The 15,880-nt window shown below is 42.7% G+C and overlaps 1 protein-coding gene across 3 annotated transcripts; it reads right to left on the reverse strand.

Moving 5' to 3' along the window:
- Positions 1-375: 375 nt before the first annotated feature.
- Positions 376-15,592, reverse strand: SIRT4 (sirtuin 4). 3 transcript variants are annotated; one of them, XM_089653305.1, is made up of 4 exons: positions 15,559-15,592; positions 9,402-9,907; positions 7,175-7,469; positions 376-1,845 (listed from the first exon to the last, which is right to left on the reverse strand). In XM_089653305.1, exons 2-4 carry the CDS (start codon positions 9,875-9,877, stop codon positions 1,666-1,668), a joined length of 951 nt encoding a protein of 316 aa, XP_089509431.1. In that variant the 5' UTR covers positions 9,878-9,907; positions 15,559-15,592; the 3' UTR covers positions 376-1,665. The 3 variants fall into 3 exon arrangements, with proteins under 3 accessions (XP_089509431.1, XP_089509429.1, XP_089509430.1); XM_089653303.1 differs by having other exon boundaries at positions 15,442-15,559; XM_089653304.1 differs by lacking the exon at positions 15,559-15,592 and adding an exon at positions 10,163-10,326.
- Between the last annotated feature and the right edge of the window lie 288 nt (positions 15,593-15,880).

Here is a 15,880-nt window from a genome sequence, read left to right on the forward strand (position 1 = left end):
GAAACCGGAGTACCCACAGGAAACCCACGCAGGCACAGGGAGAACATGCAAACTCCAGGTAGGTGGTGCCATGGCTGGGATTCAAACCAATGACCCTAGTACTGCCAGGCGGAAGTGCTAACCATTTAGCCACTGTGTTAACTGTTTGGAGTTCAGTTTTAAAGTGAAGCAGTCAGGGACAGGCATTCTAAATCTCCAATTTTAAGGGCTCAATCACATGGCTGTTCCTGGTTATATAATGCCCTGATCAGTGTATTTTTGCAACAGTTTCTGTCAGGTGTTCACAGGAATGGCAGTGTAAATGAGCCATGATGAAGGCCCAAATGCAGGATGACCTATCCAATGTCTGGTTTCTGAAGAAAGATGAAGTGGTCATTTAACAAAGCCTTTCATTTTATTTTGTGTGTTTCCGGGTTAAGGTAAAAGATAGGATTTTCTTACATAACGAAGAATGCGAGATCACAGAATTCATAATACATGGAATCCCTGACAGCTATAGATAATAATATAATAATTCAAGAGTGGAGATTCAGATTATTACAATACACAGTGGTGACTGGTAATCTTCAAAGTGACCCTTCCACAAACGTGAACAATTCAAAACGGATCATAAAATGAAAACACATACATAAGCAAAGGTAGCCTTCAGCAAGAAATACATACTAACATACTTAGTAGATACTGCTGCAGCTACGAATAAATCTAGACTTTTTCTGTAAAAGTTCAACTTGGCTCCATCGCCTTCCTAGCTTTTCTGTTTGTCCTGTGATGTTATAGGCTTACTTACCAATGGGGAAGCTCAGGAGACACTAGAAGACTTTTGCAAAAAAAAAAAAGGGTGACATTTACTGTATACAGTCTTGGCTAAAAATATTGGCACCCCTGCATTTCTGTCAGATAATGCACCACTTTGCCCAGGAAATTGTTGCAGTTATAAATGTTTAGGCATTCTCATGTTTATTTCTTTTGTTTGTATTGGTATGACACAAAAAAAGTAGAGAAACAAAAAGCCAAATCTGACACATTCCATGCAAAACTCCAAAAAATGGACTGGACAAAATTATTGGCACCCTCAATTTAATATTTGGTAACTCACCCCTTGGAAAAAAAATAACTAAAATAAACTGCTTCCTGTAACCATCAATGAGTTTCTTAAACCTTTCTACTGGAATTTTGGCCAATTCTTCTTTTGCCAACTTCTCCAGATCTCTCATATTGGATGGATTCCTTTTCCCAATTGCTGTTTTGATATCTCTTCACGGGTGCTCTGTGGGATTGAGATCTGGACTCATTGCTGGCCTGTTCAGTACTCTCCAGTGCTTTGTCTGAAACCATTTCTTAGTGCTTTTTTCCACCATATGCTTAGTATAAAATGCTCAGAATTATTTTAACAATGAAATGTTCAAGCGTTCATTATATTATTTACTAAAGAGATATGATGCTTTACTTAGCTATTAAAAGCCAACTCATACAGGAAAAAAAAATCTTTATTTCTATTTATAAAAGTGAACCCAGTGAGCACCATATAGAAGTCTTGTGTAGTGTAGCAAATAAAAATAATAAACTAATCTTGGCTCCATGTGCATCCAGGAGCAGGTTCTTCCACCATGAGACAGTATATTCAATGTACACACAGATGCCCGCTGTGTCTCTCCCAGTAGTCATTTAGCTCACATTTTCCTGCAGATGTTCAGTCGCTGACATTATCTTTGGTATGACATCCCCACAGCGAGCATTGACTTTAACAACTGCAAGATGATCAGCTCTGGTGGGTCCAATGTTAAGTATTGCAATAGGAATTCCCTTTTCCTGAGCTTTAAGTGCAAACCTATACCCAGAATATACCTAAACAAAAGAAAAATAGAACAAGAACTAAAAACAGAACCTGTATTTCTATCAATTCTCCATCACTATGTGTGAACCATGGCAAAACCTCTGTTCCCTTGATGCAATGCTATCACTATTAAGCTCTGTTTTGCAGAACATAGACACAAAAGGGTTGATTTACTAAAGGAAAATAGTTTGTGTGCTGCGAGTACACTTCAGGCTCGATTCACACTACTGCGACCTGACTTAGAGTGCGACTTTGCCAGGGAACTCCAGTTTGCTGGAGACCTGATGTGACTTGAGTACCACTTGATACTTTGCCATAAGACTTCGCTATTTTTTTTTTTTTTTTAACAATTGGAAATATCAGGTTTTTTTTGTTAAATTTTGTTTCATTTATTGAATTCTTAACTAAATGGGCCAATGACGTCACAAGGGGCAAGGTCACCCCGTGATGTCATCGGATGGCCCCACCCCTTAGCTATTTAAGAACTATCAGATGGCAAAAATCTCAGATACAGGAGCCACAGTCGGAAACGGAGCTCTTGGTTTGTTTGTTTTTTCCGAGTCCGCGGCAGTGGCGGCGCTTATCGTGATTGACATTGGATCTGTTTCAGGGGACAATTTTTTTTTTCTTTTAATAAAGGACTTTTCAAAAAACTGTTGCTGTGTTTTTATTTACTTTTTACACTTTTTTGTGAATGACTAGGGGTACTATGTATCCCACACTCATTCATATGGGGGGGCAGGATTTGGGGCCCCCCCGTTAAGTCACCCCCACAAACACAGCCCAGGGTTGTGGGTAAGAGGTTCTTGTCCCCATCAACATAGGGACAAGTTGCTTTGGGGGGGGGGAGCCCCCCTACCCCAAAACCCTCTCATGTTGAGGGCATTGTGGCCTGGTATGGTATGGAGGGAGGGGCACTCGCTTGTCCCCCCCCCTTTCCTGACCTGCTGGGCTGCATGCTTGGATAAAAGTCTGGTATGAATTTTGGGGGGACTCCACGCCGTTTTATTTTTAAATTTGGCATGGGGTTCCCCTTAAAATTCATACCAGACCTGAAGGGCCTTGTATAGATAGGGTGGACCCCCATGCATTTCTTTTGTTTTAATTTTAATTTATTTACATTAAGCTGTCAGCAGGGAAATCATTGACAGCTAACGAGTCATCGGTTGTTCAGGACACAGCGGCCGGCTTCCTCGCCCTCTCCTTAGCAACCAGCTATTCTTTACACAAAATATGGATCAGCCGATCAATTTTTGACCAATCTGAATTCCATTTGTTCTGAAAATTAGGATTTAATTAGGAATTAAAAAAAAATAAAATATAACAAAAAAACTGATACTTTCCAAAAGGTCAAAAAAAAAAAGAAAGTGTGTCGGATCCAAATCACATCAATATAGATGAAGATCTGACTTGGAGGCATCTTCCATTAAAGTCTATGGGCACAAGTCGGATAGAAGTAGTACAGGAACTTTTTCTAAAGTCGGTGCAACTTTAGTAGTACTAATTAAGACAGCTCCCATTGATTAACATGAGATTTCACATGTCACGTGACTTGGGGTCTCACAAGTCGGATCCCATATCACGGCAGTGTGAACCGAGCCTCAGGTGCAATTGCTCTAGATCTGAGGGGAAACTTTGAAATGAAGGGAAGCTCTGCTGAGTTCTATCATTGAATCATGTGCAAGCAAAATGCTGTTTTTTATTTTCCTTGTATGTGATTGGGTATTCTTTGCAAAGTGAAGCTTTACCTCATTTACCAAGCTCTGGGGCAACTGCACATACAGTGAACAGTATATATGCCTTTAGTAAATCAACCCCATAGGCTCCGTTCACATGGGCAGTCAGATGGTGGTAAAAAAAAGGAAAATTTACCTCGGATTACTAAGTTTGGCAGGCGACACCATCTGCCAAACTCACCCATTGAACTCAATGAGGTCACAGAGCAATTGCAGGCCAAGAGCTAGGCTCAAAGTTGAGGCATGATGTTTGTAAAAAAAAAATCTCTGTTTGGCTGGAGAAAAAAAAGCACCAACAAATAAATAAAACTACACAATCAGAAGGTGGCAGGATCACCTCCTAAAGCCTAGAAGCCCTGCTCTGCTGCCTTCTTAAAAGTGACCACCATGGATTGCTTTTCAGAGGACACTATAAACTGTTGCCCATGTGAAAGAGCTCATAATCCGTCAAGGTGTCAGACACACTAGCTAATGTTTTACTCTCCCATTTCAAGGAGGAGAGGTAAAAGTGGTAAGTTTTAACATTTAGAAATTTCAGAAAGTACTCATTTTAAACTCATATCTTATTTTTCTATTTGACTGATATTTCATTCAGTCATGTCTTTTTTCTATTTTAATTCTAAAATGTCTCTAAACCCCAAAACAAAAATGTTTTATGTTGCCATCCTGGATGTGGTGGCTGCATTAGTTTTCTTTTTTGCTTGATTGTGATCCTGACAGTAACACATTTCCTGTCTTGGGGTGGCTCCCCTCACTCCTCCACTCTATCTATGAAGTAGCAATGTAGTCATCCTTGGACAGCAGCAGTCCTGCACTAGATGGACTAGAGAATTTAGATGGGTTTTAGGAGTGACCAACAAATAAGAGTCTAACTCCAGATAACAGTTTTTAGACAGTTATAAAAAAGTTATTTTTTCTTTTGCAACAAATGTTTTACATAAATCAATTAAAGATGACCATTGTAAGCACCCCTGTCAGTGTAAATGGTTTGTTTCAACCCTCTAACTGCTATTTTTTTGGACAGCTTGCTCTGTTAGCATTCTTTCACACAGGAGTCATTAGTTCAGTCAAGCTTTTGATAACTGATGATATCAGTCTAGAAGTTCAGTTCAGATCAGTTCAGTTCCATTTTTTGTTAGCTGTTGAAGAAACTATTCATGACAAAAGTATAAACAAAAAATCTTTTTCTTGTCTAAAAACGCTCGAAAGCAGATGACATTCATTTTTTCTGTTCACATCAATCACAGTGGTTGCAAAGGCAGAATGCATTCTCTGTATTAAGGTAAAAAACATTCCATGATCATCTCCCCCCTGAATACCTACCTGGGTTCTATCTTGATCCAGTGCTGTGCTCAAATCCCACAAAGAGGGGGCAGGGCCAGGCTGTGCTGTGTTTGTCTGTAGATGCACACAGGCCAGCTTGGAATTTAGGCTGCACGAGTGCCCCCCATAGAAAGCCGCATTCAGAAGGGATGAGAAGCTGACAGTGCCGGCGGGGGACCCCAGAAGAGGAAAGGGTCCGCTTTGTGCAATGGTATTGCACGGAGTGTTCCGTTTCCTCCTCTTCTGGGGTCCTTCGCCAGTACTGTCAGCTCACCCTCCCTTCTGAATGCGGCTTGCTATGGGGGGGGGCAGTAGAACACGTTTATTATTTTAGGGAAAAAAAAACACAAGCCTTTACAATAACTTTAAGATTTGTCTAAATGGAAAAGACCACAGCCATGTTCGATTTAAAAAAAATGGAGCTGAATGGACATGTGATATAAGTGGATATAAACAGATGAGCTTTCAAATACACTCGCAGTCAATAGGAATACATTACTGTCTGTAAATGCACAAATGGAACGTCCGTGTGAAAGGACCATTAAAGTTGAAAAGTGACAAACTTACTAGTCAGATCACCAGGCAAAAAAAAAGAAAAACAAAAGCCTTAAAACTAATAGAAAACTAATGCAGCAATCACATCTAAACACTGGTAAGTTGCAATATAATACATTTTTGTTTTGGGATTTAGATACATTTTAACTATAATAAACCTTTTTTTATCCATACATGGCTAGAGAAAAATTTTAATTGGCCTGAAAATGTCAGCTGCTTTTCTCAGTTAATAGCACACACATTCTCAGCCCATGATTTTAGTTATCCATTAACATTCATTGTTTTACATGTCTTAAACATAAGGTGGCTGCACTCTGGGCCATTGCAATTAAACCTCACACACAACAAAGTTCTGGCATGAAGTCAGGAATTCTAACCTAGCGATGCATGCATACGGCACTAACAATTTCTTAAAAAATTATAGTGTGCATGGAGCCTAAATCTGCTACTATATCTAACACCCCCCCATCCCCAGACTGACAATGCTGCTGTCCAAATGTGCCCCTTGTGCTCCTTCATCCAGAGTGGGGGCACTTTAACCACTTGCCCTCCAGAGGATTTACCCCCCTTCCTGACCAGGCCATTTTTTTGCGATACGGCACTGCATTACTTTAACTGACAATTGCGCGGTCATGCAATGCTGCACCCAAATGAAACTTATGTCCTTTTTTCCCCACAAATGGAGCTTTCTTTTCGTGGTATTTGATTGCCTCTGCGTTTAATTTTTTGCGCTATAAAAAAAAAAAAAGACCGACAATTTTGAAAAAATATTTTTTTTACTTTTTGCTATAAAACATATCCAGTAAAAAAAATGTTGTCATAAATTTAAGCCGAAATGTATTCTACTACATGTCTTAGCTAAAAAAAAAATCCCAAAAACATGTAAATTAATTGGTTTACATGAATGGTATAGCGTCTACAAATGACAGTATATATACTGGATTTTTGTTTCTTTTTTTATACTAGTAATGGCGCGATCGGCCGGCGACTTATAGCGGGACTGCGGTGGGCATTCTGACACTGGGAGGGGAACTGACTAACTGCCACTGACATCCCAATGATACCAATACAGTGATCAGTGCTAATAAAAAGCACTGACACTGTACTAATGACACTGGGCAGGAAGGGGTTAACATCTGGGGCGATCAAAGGGTTAACTGCATGCTGTGTGTGTTTTACTAGGGAAACATGCTGCTTTGTATTGCTGTATGTCGGTGCTGACAGGGGACAGATCTGTGTTGTTTACATACAGAACTCTCCCCTTTCACTGTTCCTCAGTGATCGTCGGGTAATCTCCAGCGGGGACCGACAGCTGTAGACACCACTGACGGCGCACCCCCTACCCGGAAATGCAAAATTACATATGTATAAGTGGTTTTGCATAGTCCTGCCGCCCTGTAGCAGTAGTTCTGCTATAGGGTGGTGGGGAACCGGTTAATACAGGAGGTGTGTTGCAATATATTACATTTTTGGTTTTGGGTTCAATATCAATTTAAATTGCCCAGTTACACAACTGTTAACAAAGCTATACTTATGGTGTTGCAGGACAGTTGATCAAAATAGTAAAGGGCTGGAATAGTAGCTGTCTGCTTTTTGTTCCCTTTATATAACTTACAGTCTATTTACATATATCTACAGAGACTAGATATCTGTATATTTTACTTGCAAAGTTAAAATACATCTGAACATTTTTTGTATTAAACTGGGATTGAGGAATGTGCTTTACCTGCAGCGAGGAGCCCACTATCAGCATGGCATCCGCATGACTTAAATTCTCATAAAGAGAGAACACCAATTCTCTGTTTACTGTATCACCAAAGAATGTCACCTGTGGTTTCAGAATACCCCCACAGTTGTCACAGGGTGGGACACGAAAACTGGACACTTGCTCATCAGTCAGGAATACATCGCCATCTGGTGCAACCCCATAAGCCTGTTCGTTCCAGGATGGATTGAGAGCTATGAAACGTTCTTGAAGTTCAACTCTACTGCTCACTGTCTGACAGCCTAGACAAATCACTCTAAAAAGGAAGCAAAACACAATGAGGATCAATTTCCATAGACAGGGGTATAGAAGTATTTTCTTTAATACATATTTTCGCAAATGTGCCCCTTCTGTGAACCTGGATGCTTAAACATTTGTGTATAGATATAAAAAAAATTATAAATACCTTTTTTCCCCTTTTTAATAAGTGATCACATTCCCTCTGTTCTCAGCTGCATAAGGAGCTCAGGGAGAAACAGCAGTACACTGAAGCTACAGTAAATTACTGTACTGGGGGGGGCTGAGTTCCCTGGATAGCTTGGGAACTGACCATGCTATGCTTTCATGCCTAGCATGGTCTGTTTTAACAGGAAAGCAGATGGACTGGCAGGAACACAAGGCTTTTCACACAAATCAAGCAATACAAAGAGAGCAGAATGCTTTTTCATACAAGTACATGGTACAGTGGGCACATATTAGGAATATGAAATGCTGGGGTAACATGTTCTTTAATGCATACCTGTCAAAAACCTGCACAATTCAATGAAAAAAATGCATAAGCAGAGAATCTACAGTAAAAACCACATGAGCAGCTGGCTCAGACTCTCAGCTCATCACTCAGAGGTTGAGCCAGGTGCCCCTCCATACTCTGGGGTGGATCCCGACTTTGAAGTTGGGATCTTTCCCCAGCCTGAACCGGCTGAGTGACGTCAGCTGAAAAGGGGTGCAGAACATACTGCACTCCTGTGATCTACAGGAAAAGTACAGCCAAAAGACATTTGGCTGTACTTCTACTTTAAAGAGAGCAGCACAGAGTGAGCATGTGCATGTAAACAATGCATACTTGTGATTGGGATCTTTCCGATTATGTGACCGCTGTGACTGCCAATCACAGTGGTCACATGATCGGCATGCCCACCTCTGTCTCCCTGGCATTTAGATCCACTTAAGGGGTGGTGGGAAGGGGTTAACCACTTGACCAGCATTTTAATGAGCATTTTTCTGCTAGAAAATTGCTTAGACCCCCAAACATATTTTTAAAGCATAGGCCCTAGAGAATAAAATGGGGAGTATTGCAATTTTTGATTTCACATATCTGCACAGCAGATTTTTGGAACAAATACACTTTAATAAATTTTATTGGACATCAGCACAATACCTAATTTTTTGGTAAAATATAAAAGATGATGTTACACCGAGTAAATTGATACCAAACATGTCATGCTTTAAAATTGTGCATGCCCGTGGAACAGTGATAAACTTTGGTACCTATAAATCTCCACAGGCGATGCTTTAAAGACCTTTACAGGTTACCAGTTTAGAGTTACACAGGTCTGGTGCTGAAATTATTGCTCTCACAACGATGCCTCACATGTGGTGTGAATGTTGTTTACATATGCATACAGGACCCATGTGTGTGTTTGCATCCTCCCATGAACACAGGGGACAATAGCAATTAACATTTTTTAATTATTATTTATTTTATTTTAATTAAACAACATCCCTTGTGATAGCATGGGTCGTGGCAGGTCCCCTTTATGGAGAGAACTGGGGTCCTCTGGCCTCCAAAGCATCTGATCAAACCAAAATCGATTTGATCAGATGATGTACAAGCCGGTATCAACTTGTAAATAGACAAACAGAAACAAGAGAGACAAAATCCTTGTTGCTTCTGGTTTCTGCCATCACAGAATAGGGATGGGAACTTCTGTTCCTTCCACTCTACCCAGGGGTTGCAAATAAACCGACCAGGAAAACCCACTTCTGCCGCCTGTACAATGATTAAGCTGCTGTATAGCTGCTCAGATCACTTTTACTTTAAAGGGGAGAGAGAGAGAGAGAACACACATAAAATATATATATGTGGCCTATGGGAGTACCAGGATCAATTAACACATAAAAACTGGTAAATAGTTACAACAAAAAAATATTATGTTATTGTATGGCTATAAAACTTTATCCCCATTACCTGTGGGTGCAACCATGCAACTCAGTTAGGCGGCGCTGTCCAGCTTTAGCATGTAAGGCATCAACATTTTGTGTCACTAGCCAATGCAGTTTCCCATTGTTCTCCCAGTTATATAGAGCCATATGAGCCGCATTGGGCTTATGAGATGAAAACTGTGGCCACCCTCTAAAGTTTCGGGCCCAGTATCGCCTGCGAGCATCCTGACTTCTGACAAACTCTGCATGCTGAATGGGTCTACGTTCAGTCCTGGCATACAATCCCACACCCTCTGAGCGGTAATCAGGGATTCCTGATTCTGTGGAGATTCCAGCACCCGTCATGACAAACAGTCTCTGAGAGCAGAGCACAAAGTCTTGGAGACGCTCCACTTCATTCGGATCAGCAGGACGACAGACTGGGACATATTCTGAGAGGCTGCGTCTGATTAAGGCAATGCTCTGCTTTTGTAACACAAGGGCACATTTTGTGATCCACATCACTGAAATGCTCTGAGCATAGTTTACCTTCTGCAAGAGAAGTGGAACATGTGTCAAAGAATTCTGCAATCTAGCAGCATCTAGTTTTTAAAAGACAACATCAATCAGAATAAATAGATATATATTACTGTTTTAGGCAGGTGTGAAAAAATGCTGTAAATTAAGAATGCTTTCAAAAATAGAAAAGTTAAAAGTTTATTTTTTTTTATCAATTAACAAAATGGAAAGTAAATGAATAGAAGAGAGATCTAAATCAAATCAACATTTGGTGTCACCACCCTTTACCTTCAAAACAGCATCAGTTCTTCAATTCTTCTAGTCAGCTGCACACAACAAAAACGGATTCTTGTTGCTCACCATAAAATCCCTTTCTCTGAGTTCATTGAAGGATGCTGCTCTTCTGATTCTTGACCATAGGGTTTATACACCTACAGTAGTAGGACACTAGGCTGAAAAAAAACACAGCATTGCCTATGAGTAGTCCTACCTGGTATTACCCTAGGTTCACACCTAAGTGGTTTCCGCATCATTTTGCAAAAACGCACTACAGTCCATTTAACATAACTTCCTATGGGACAAGTTCACATCTCTGCGTTTTCACCTGGTGCGCTTTTTGGAAAGGGTTAGGGACTTAGCATCACAGACTTGGAGGTAGGAGGAGGGGAGGGTGATCAGGCAGGGGGGGGGACAGGAGGAAATACCAGAGGCTGGGGGAGGAGGGAACCCCGAAGGACCTACCACCCCAGGGAGTACCTGCACCCCACATCGTTTCCGGGGTGGGAAGGGAGAGAGCATCTACTTACCGATGGAGAGGAGCATGCGGGTAAGGCTCCCATGACAGATTCTTCTGTCCACCGAAGCAAGGGGGGGTACTGTCAGCCAGGGTAACACTGTGACACAGGTCATATGTGTCCCCATGAGACATTTAAGTCGCTGGCTGCCCTGGTCCAGAATGGGGTTGTTGCAGCCAACCCAGCATGTAGCTAAAGGTCTGCATACGCTCCTTGGCTAGACTGGGGTGATAACTGGATCTAGATTATCCAGCCTGTCATCCAACCCAGTTGTTGAATGATGATTTTTGCAGGAAAAATTCCTGTAAAAAAAAAAAAAAGCACAGGTCCCAGTAGAGAACTAGGTCCTTACTCTTGGAACAGTAGGCAGAAATAACTGGCTTGCATATAGCAGAGAAGGGGTTTATACCAGCTAGGACTACCCATAGGCGGTGCTGTGTTCTTTTTCAGCCTAGTGTCCTACTCCTGTATGTGGCGCTACAAACCCTATGGTCAAGAATCAAAAGAGCTTTGACTGTCAATGAACATAAGGGAAACAACCGAAAATGCTAAGCCACCTGGCTTTCTTCTGCAGCACTACTGCTCGTTAGGTTACTTCATCCAGCTCCCCAGCGCTCTTAGCTCACTCAGCCTTCTGTTAAAGCACCTTGCTGCAGGGGCCCACTCCAGGCCTCTAGATAGGGACTCTCCTAACACCTTGGGATCTTTCACTCTGAGACTTTGGTTCCTTCCATCCCATGGGCTTACTAAACTATCTTCTCAGCCTTCTCAGTCTCCCAGACTTGTGTAGCTGCCTCAACCCTCGGTCTCATGGGCATAGATCCCCTCTGACCTGGAGTACAAAATCCAGGAAGAAAACCTAAAATGCAGCTTCCTCCACTCATAACAAATACTCCTGATCTTCTCAAACTGCAACTTGGAGAATCCTTGGTCATTTCCATATTCTTAACTCACACTGTTGCATTGTGGTAGTGCGATGAATTACAACCCATTGCAACACGCTGCTGTGCATAGAGTTGAATGACAACCTAAATAAAGTTAAAACAAATGATGTCATGCACTTTGCAACATGTCGCAGCATGTGTGCACAGCCCACACCAGTGACCATGCATTATGTGCACTTTAACATTCAACCTCTAATGTGAGTGGGCCCTAAGAAGGTTTCAGAGTTGCAAATCTGCAATTTTGGCAGGTTAGCTAAAGCTCAAATATAAAAAACTTTAGAGACCTCATGTGCAATTTTGAGCAGAAGAAAATATAGGAGGAGCACCTCCTGTTGCACTGCCCACCCATATTGCAATAAGGCCCCATTCACACTTGTGAATGGGATTGTCACTGATTGCATGTGAGAACCCCAGTGGGTGTTCCCTGCAGGAGGCAACCCCAAATGAAAGCAATGGGAGGCTCACAGCTCATATGTAATGGAGTGATCACCTGCATAGGATGAGCCCTGGACACAGTCAGTTTATGTCCAGGGCATGTCACTCGCAGGTGATTGTTCCATAAGTGTTTGCATGTGAGTGACCACAATTAGATGTGGAGCTATCAGTCTCCCATTCTTTTCGATTGGGCTGCCTCCTGCAGGTAATTGCCAGGAACCCCCGCTGGGGTTCTCGCTTGTAAACAGTGATGGCCCCATTCGCGGCCTAAATTTATGGAGTCGCCTCCTTCACCCAGCGCTGACCTCCATGTGCCTTTTCATAGCCCAGACTCATCCCCAGGCACATGTGAGGATGCTCCTGACACCCGACAGGCCACAGCATTGACACTTAGGCTCCTTTCACGCTAATAGTATCATTTAACACCTCTATTAAAAGTAATCTGCAGTAAATCATTTTTCAGAAGGTGATGAAAAGAGGTTAGCAGGCATTCTGCCTCCTGATACCGTTTTTTTTTTTTTTTTACTTTTATTTTTTTTCATTGGTGAATGGTAATTTTACATTGCAGGTATATGCCACATCTGCAAGCCAAGCATTTGGCGGCCCCATTCACTTACATGGGAGAGTTTGACAGGTGGTGCCACCTCTTAAATTATGTATGTAGTGTTGAAATTGCAACAAGCCAAACCATTCTGGCTGTAGCAATGTGAGCTGCTTCAAGTGGCACCATGTCTGCTTGTAGGGGGAAAAAAAAACACAGATCAACCTCCTGTGTGAAAAATACCTTACACAACATAGCACCTCCTGTCACAACCTTATGAGGAGACAAGGGGAACCTGGCTCTATACAATTCCCCCACTCCCATGTGCCAGTGTACTGCTACTTATAGCACTGACATACCCGCCTCCTCCTGCTGCTGTTCGTCAAAGCTTGTAGACGGGGAGACCACTGAAACCTGGTAAACCAGCTGGGGCCACAGTACAGGGCTCCAGGGGCTCAATGGGGCTATTCCTTTCTATATGATTAGAGGCGTCTGTGGTCTCTGACCTGCTAGATCAAACCCAATTTCATCATGGGCCACATCGGGATTATGGTTACCCTCAAAGGGCCAGTTGTCTCTGTAAGACTAGATGTCCACGGTACTTCACTGCCCCTTACATCAGATGTAAAGAGCCCCCCCACCCTCCCCTACAGTACACTCCCCTTAACTTATGCTGCTGCTGGGAAGAAACCGGGAAACAAAAAATGCAGGGTCTGGAGGAAAACCAGAGGAGGGCTGTAGTCAGTTGTCAGAGTCCACCGAATGCTGAGACCAGGGGAGGCAGAGATAGGGTTTCCATCTCATCCCTTTAAAACTGAACACATATTAATTACACAGGTTCTGTGGCTGATTAACGTGGTAAATAAACTCACTTAGTGCCTTATCTGCAATCAATTAGCCTCAGAACCTGTGTATTATGTGTTCGGTTTTAAAGGATGAGGAGGCAATCCTAGGAGAACAGAGTGCTGCGGCTGCACAGAGGCACAGGATCTGTAAGGGTTCTGTCCTCCTCTCTGCTACCATCTGACCCAACATGGAGCAGAGAGGAGGAGGGTGCTGCAGCTGCAGGAGAGGTGCGAGGGCCACATGGAATGGCCTGGAGAACTAGATTCGGCCCGCGGGCCTTGTCTTTGACACGTGTCTTTAGTGGATGAGCTCAGGCATGTTTAGATCCCAGTCTGATCCCACCAGGAAGCTGTCACTGCACAAAGCCAATCACAAGTGGCTGAGGCTTTCCCCACCCTGCAGTTAGGCAAGGGACATGTATAAGTGCAGCTGTGGGTTGGGGAATGCCTCTGCTGCTTATGATTGGCTTTGTGCAGTAACAGCTTCTTGGCAGGATAGCTCAGGTGGGATCCAAACATGCCTGAGCTGTTGATCTTTAGTGAGAACTGGTCAGGGCTGTGAAGTCTCTCAACCTTTCATTTATTTGAAATTGTAAACACATGGCCACACCCACTGCAGAAATACACTGATATGGGTTGTGTGCGGTCAGGAATGGATGTGTACATGAATCCTTAATACGCATGCAACATAAAACATGGCTCCAAAAGGTGGACTATACCTTTAACCACTTGAAGACTGCCCTATAGCAGCTTTAATGCTACAGGGAGGCCCTCCTGTGCAAAATCACATATATATATATATATATATATATATATACATACACATACACATACACACGTGACTTCCGCCATAGGGGGCGCGCGCACGTGCTGCCTCGCTTCTGCTGTGAACATTCACAGCAGAAGCTGATCTGCAAATTCTGGTGAACGGATGTTCACCAGCACCCGCCGATCGTCGGGCAGGAGAAAGAACAGAGCTCTGCCTATCTGAATAAGGCAGAACTCTGTTCTGACAGGTGGGGAAGTGAAGGATCGTATGTCCCTGCAAAGCTGGGAACAGGATCCTTCACTTCTCCTAGTACAAGCACCACCTAGTGTACACCAAGCACAAAGCTAGGCACACATTTAACCCTTTGATTGCCTTAGACTCCTAGAGGTTAACCCCTTACCAACCAGTGTCATTAGTACAGTGATCAGTGCAAATTTCTAGCACTGATCACAGTATTAGTCTCACTAGTTCCCACAAAGTGAATGTAAAAATGTCCACCGCAATATCACAGTCCCACTATACGTCGCTGATCGCCGCCATTACTAGTATAAAAAATAAATGTTAAAAATCCAGTATATGTCCCATAGTCTGTAGGCGCAAACTAATCAATATACACTTATTGGGATGTTTTTGTTTACAATAAATATGTAGCAGCATACATTTTGGCCTAAATTTATGAAGAAGTTTGATTTATAATTTTTTTTTTATTGGACATGTTTTATAGTAGAAAATAAAAAATACTGGATTTTTTTCAAAATTGATGGTCTTTTTTTGGTTATAAACGCAAACAATAAAAACCGTGGAGGTGATCAAATACCATGAAAAGCTCTATTTGTGGGGGAAAAAAGGACATACATTTCATTTATGTACAGCATTGCATGACCGCGCAATAGTCAGTTAAAGTACCACAGCACCGTATCAAAAAAGATGGCATGATCAGGAAGGGGGGCGGGGGGTAAATCTTCTGGAGGGCAAGTGGTTGATATACCTTTCTCCCTCCCATGGAACTTTGTTGTAGAAACCTAAACAGGAAGTGGACATGATAGCTGCGACACCCTTGACAGGAGCCTGATATGGGTACACCATCACACTGTACCCAGGGAGGCTGTGGGGAAGACTGACAGCAGTAACACCCTGTACTGGATGACCTTTCCAGTCATAGATCAATGCTGACGTCCCCAATGACATCACACAGCCCGTCCCTGAGCACAGCAATAGAAAGCGCCCTATACTCATTACCTCCTAACCCGAGCAGCCTCCATAATACACCCGTAGAGAGCTGTGTACTGCAGGCGCCGGGAGACAACACCGAGCACACCTGAGCTGACTGAATGCCCTTGCACGGTACACACTCACCCCTGACGTCACTTCTCCTTGATGTAACACTACACTTCCCATACTCCTCAGCGCACACCGGAAGTTCCCTTGCTGCAAATGTAACAACAAAGGAGAGGCAGCACGTGGCAGAAGTAACTGTAGGGTTGTGTGTGGATGTAAAAACTGCAATCCTACGGAAGTATACACAGGCTGCTTGTTGTGGTGGAGAGGGAAAGGGGAGCTCTGTAGGGCTGCTGGTAAAATTCAGACTTGTGGACAGTGCTAGTGACAGGAAAGAGACCCTAAGGCTGGTAATGGTATCCCAGGAAAGGTGACAACTGTAGGGAGAGGAGGAGGATTC

This window comes from Staurois parvus, unplaced genomic scaffold (genome assembly GCF_062004578.1).
Source record: "Staurois parvus isolate SC_StPar_1 unplaced genomic scaffold, SC_StPar_1.0 ptg000704l, whole genome shotgun sequence".
NCBI classification, from domain to species: domain Eukaryota; kingdom Metazoa; phylum Chordata; class Amphibia; order Anura; family Ranidae; genus Staurois; species Staurois parvus.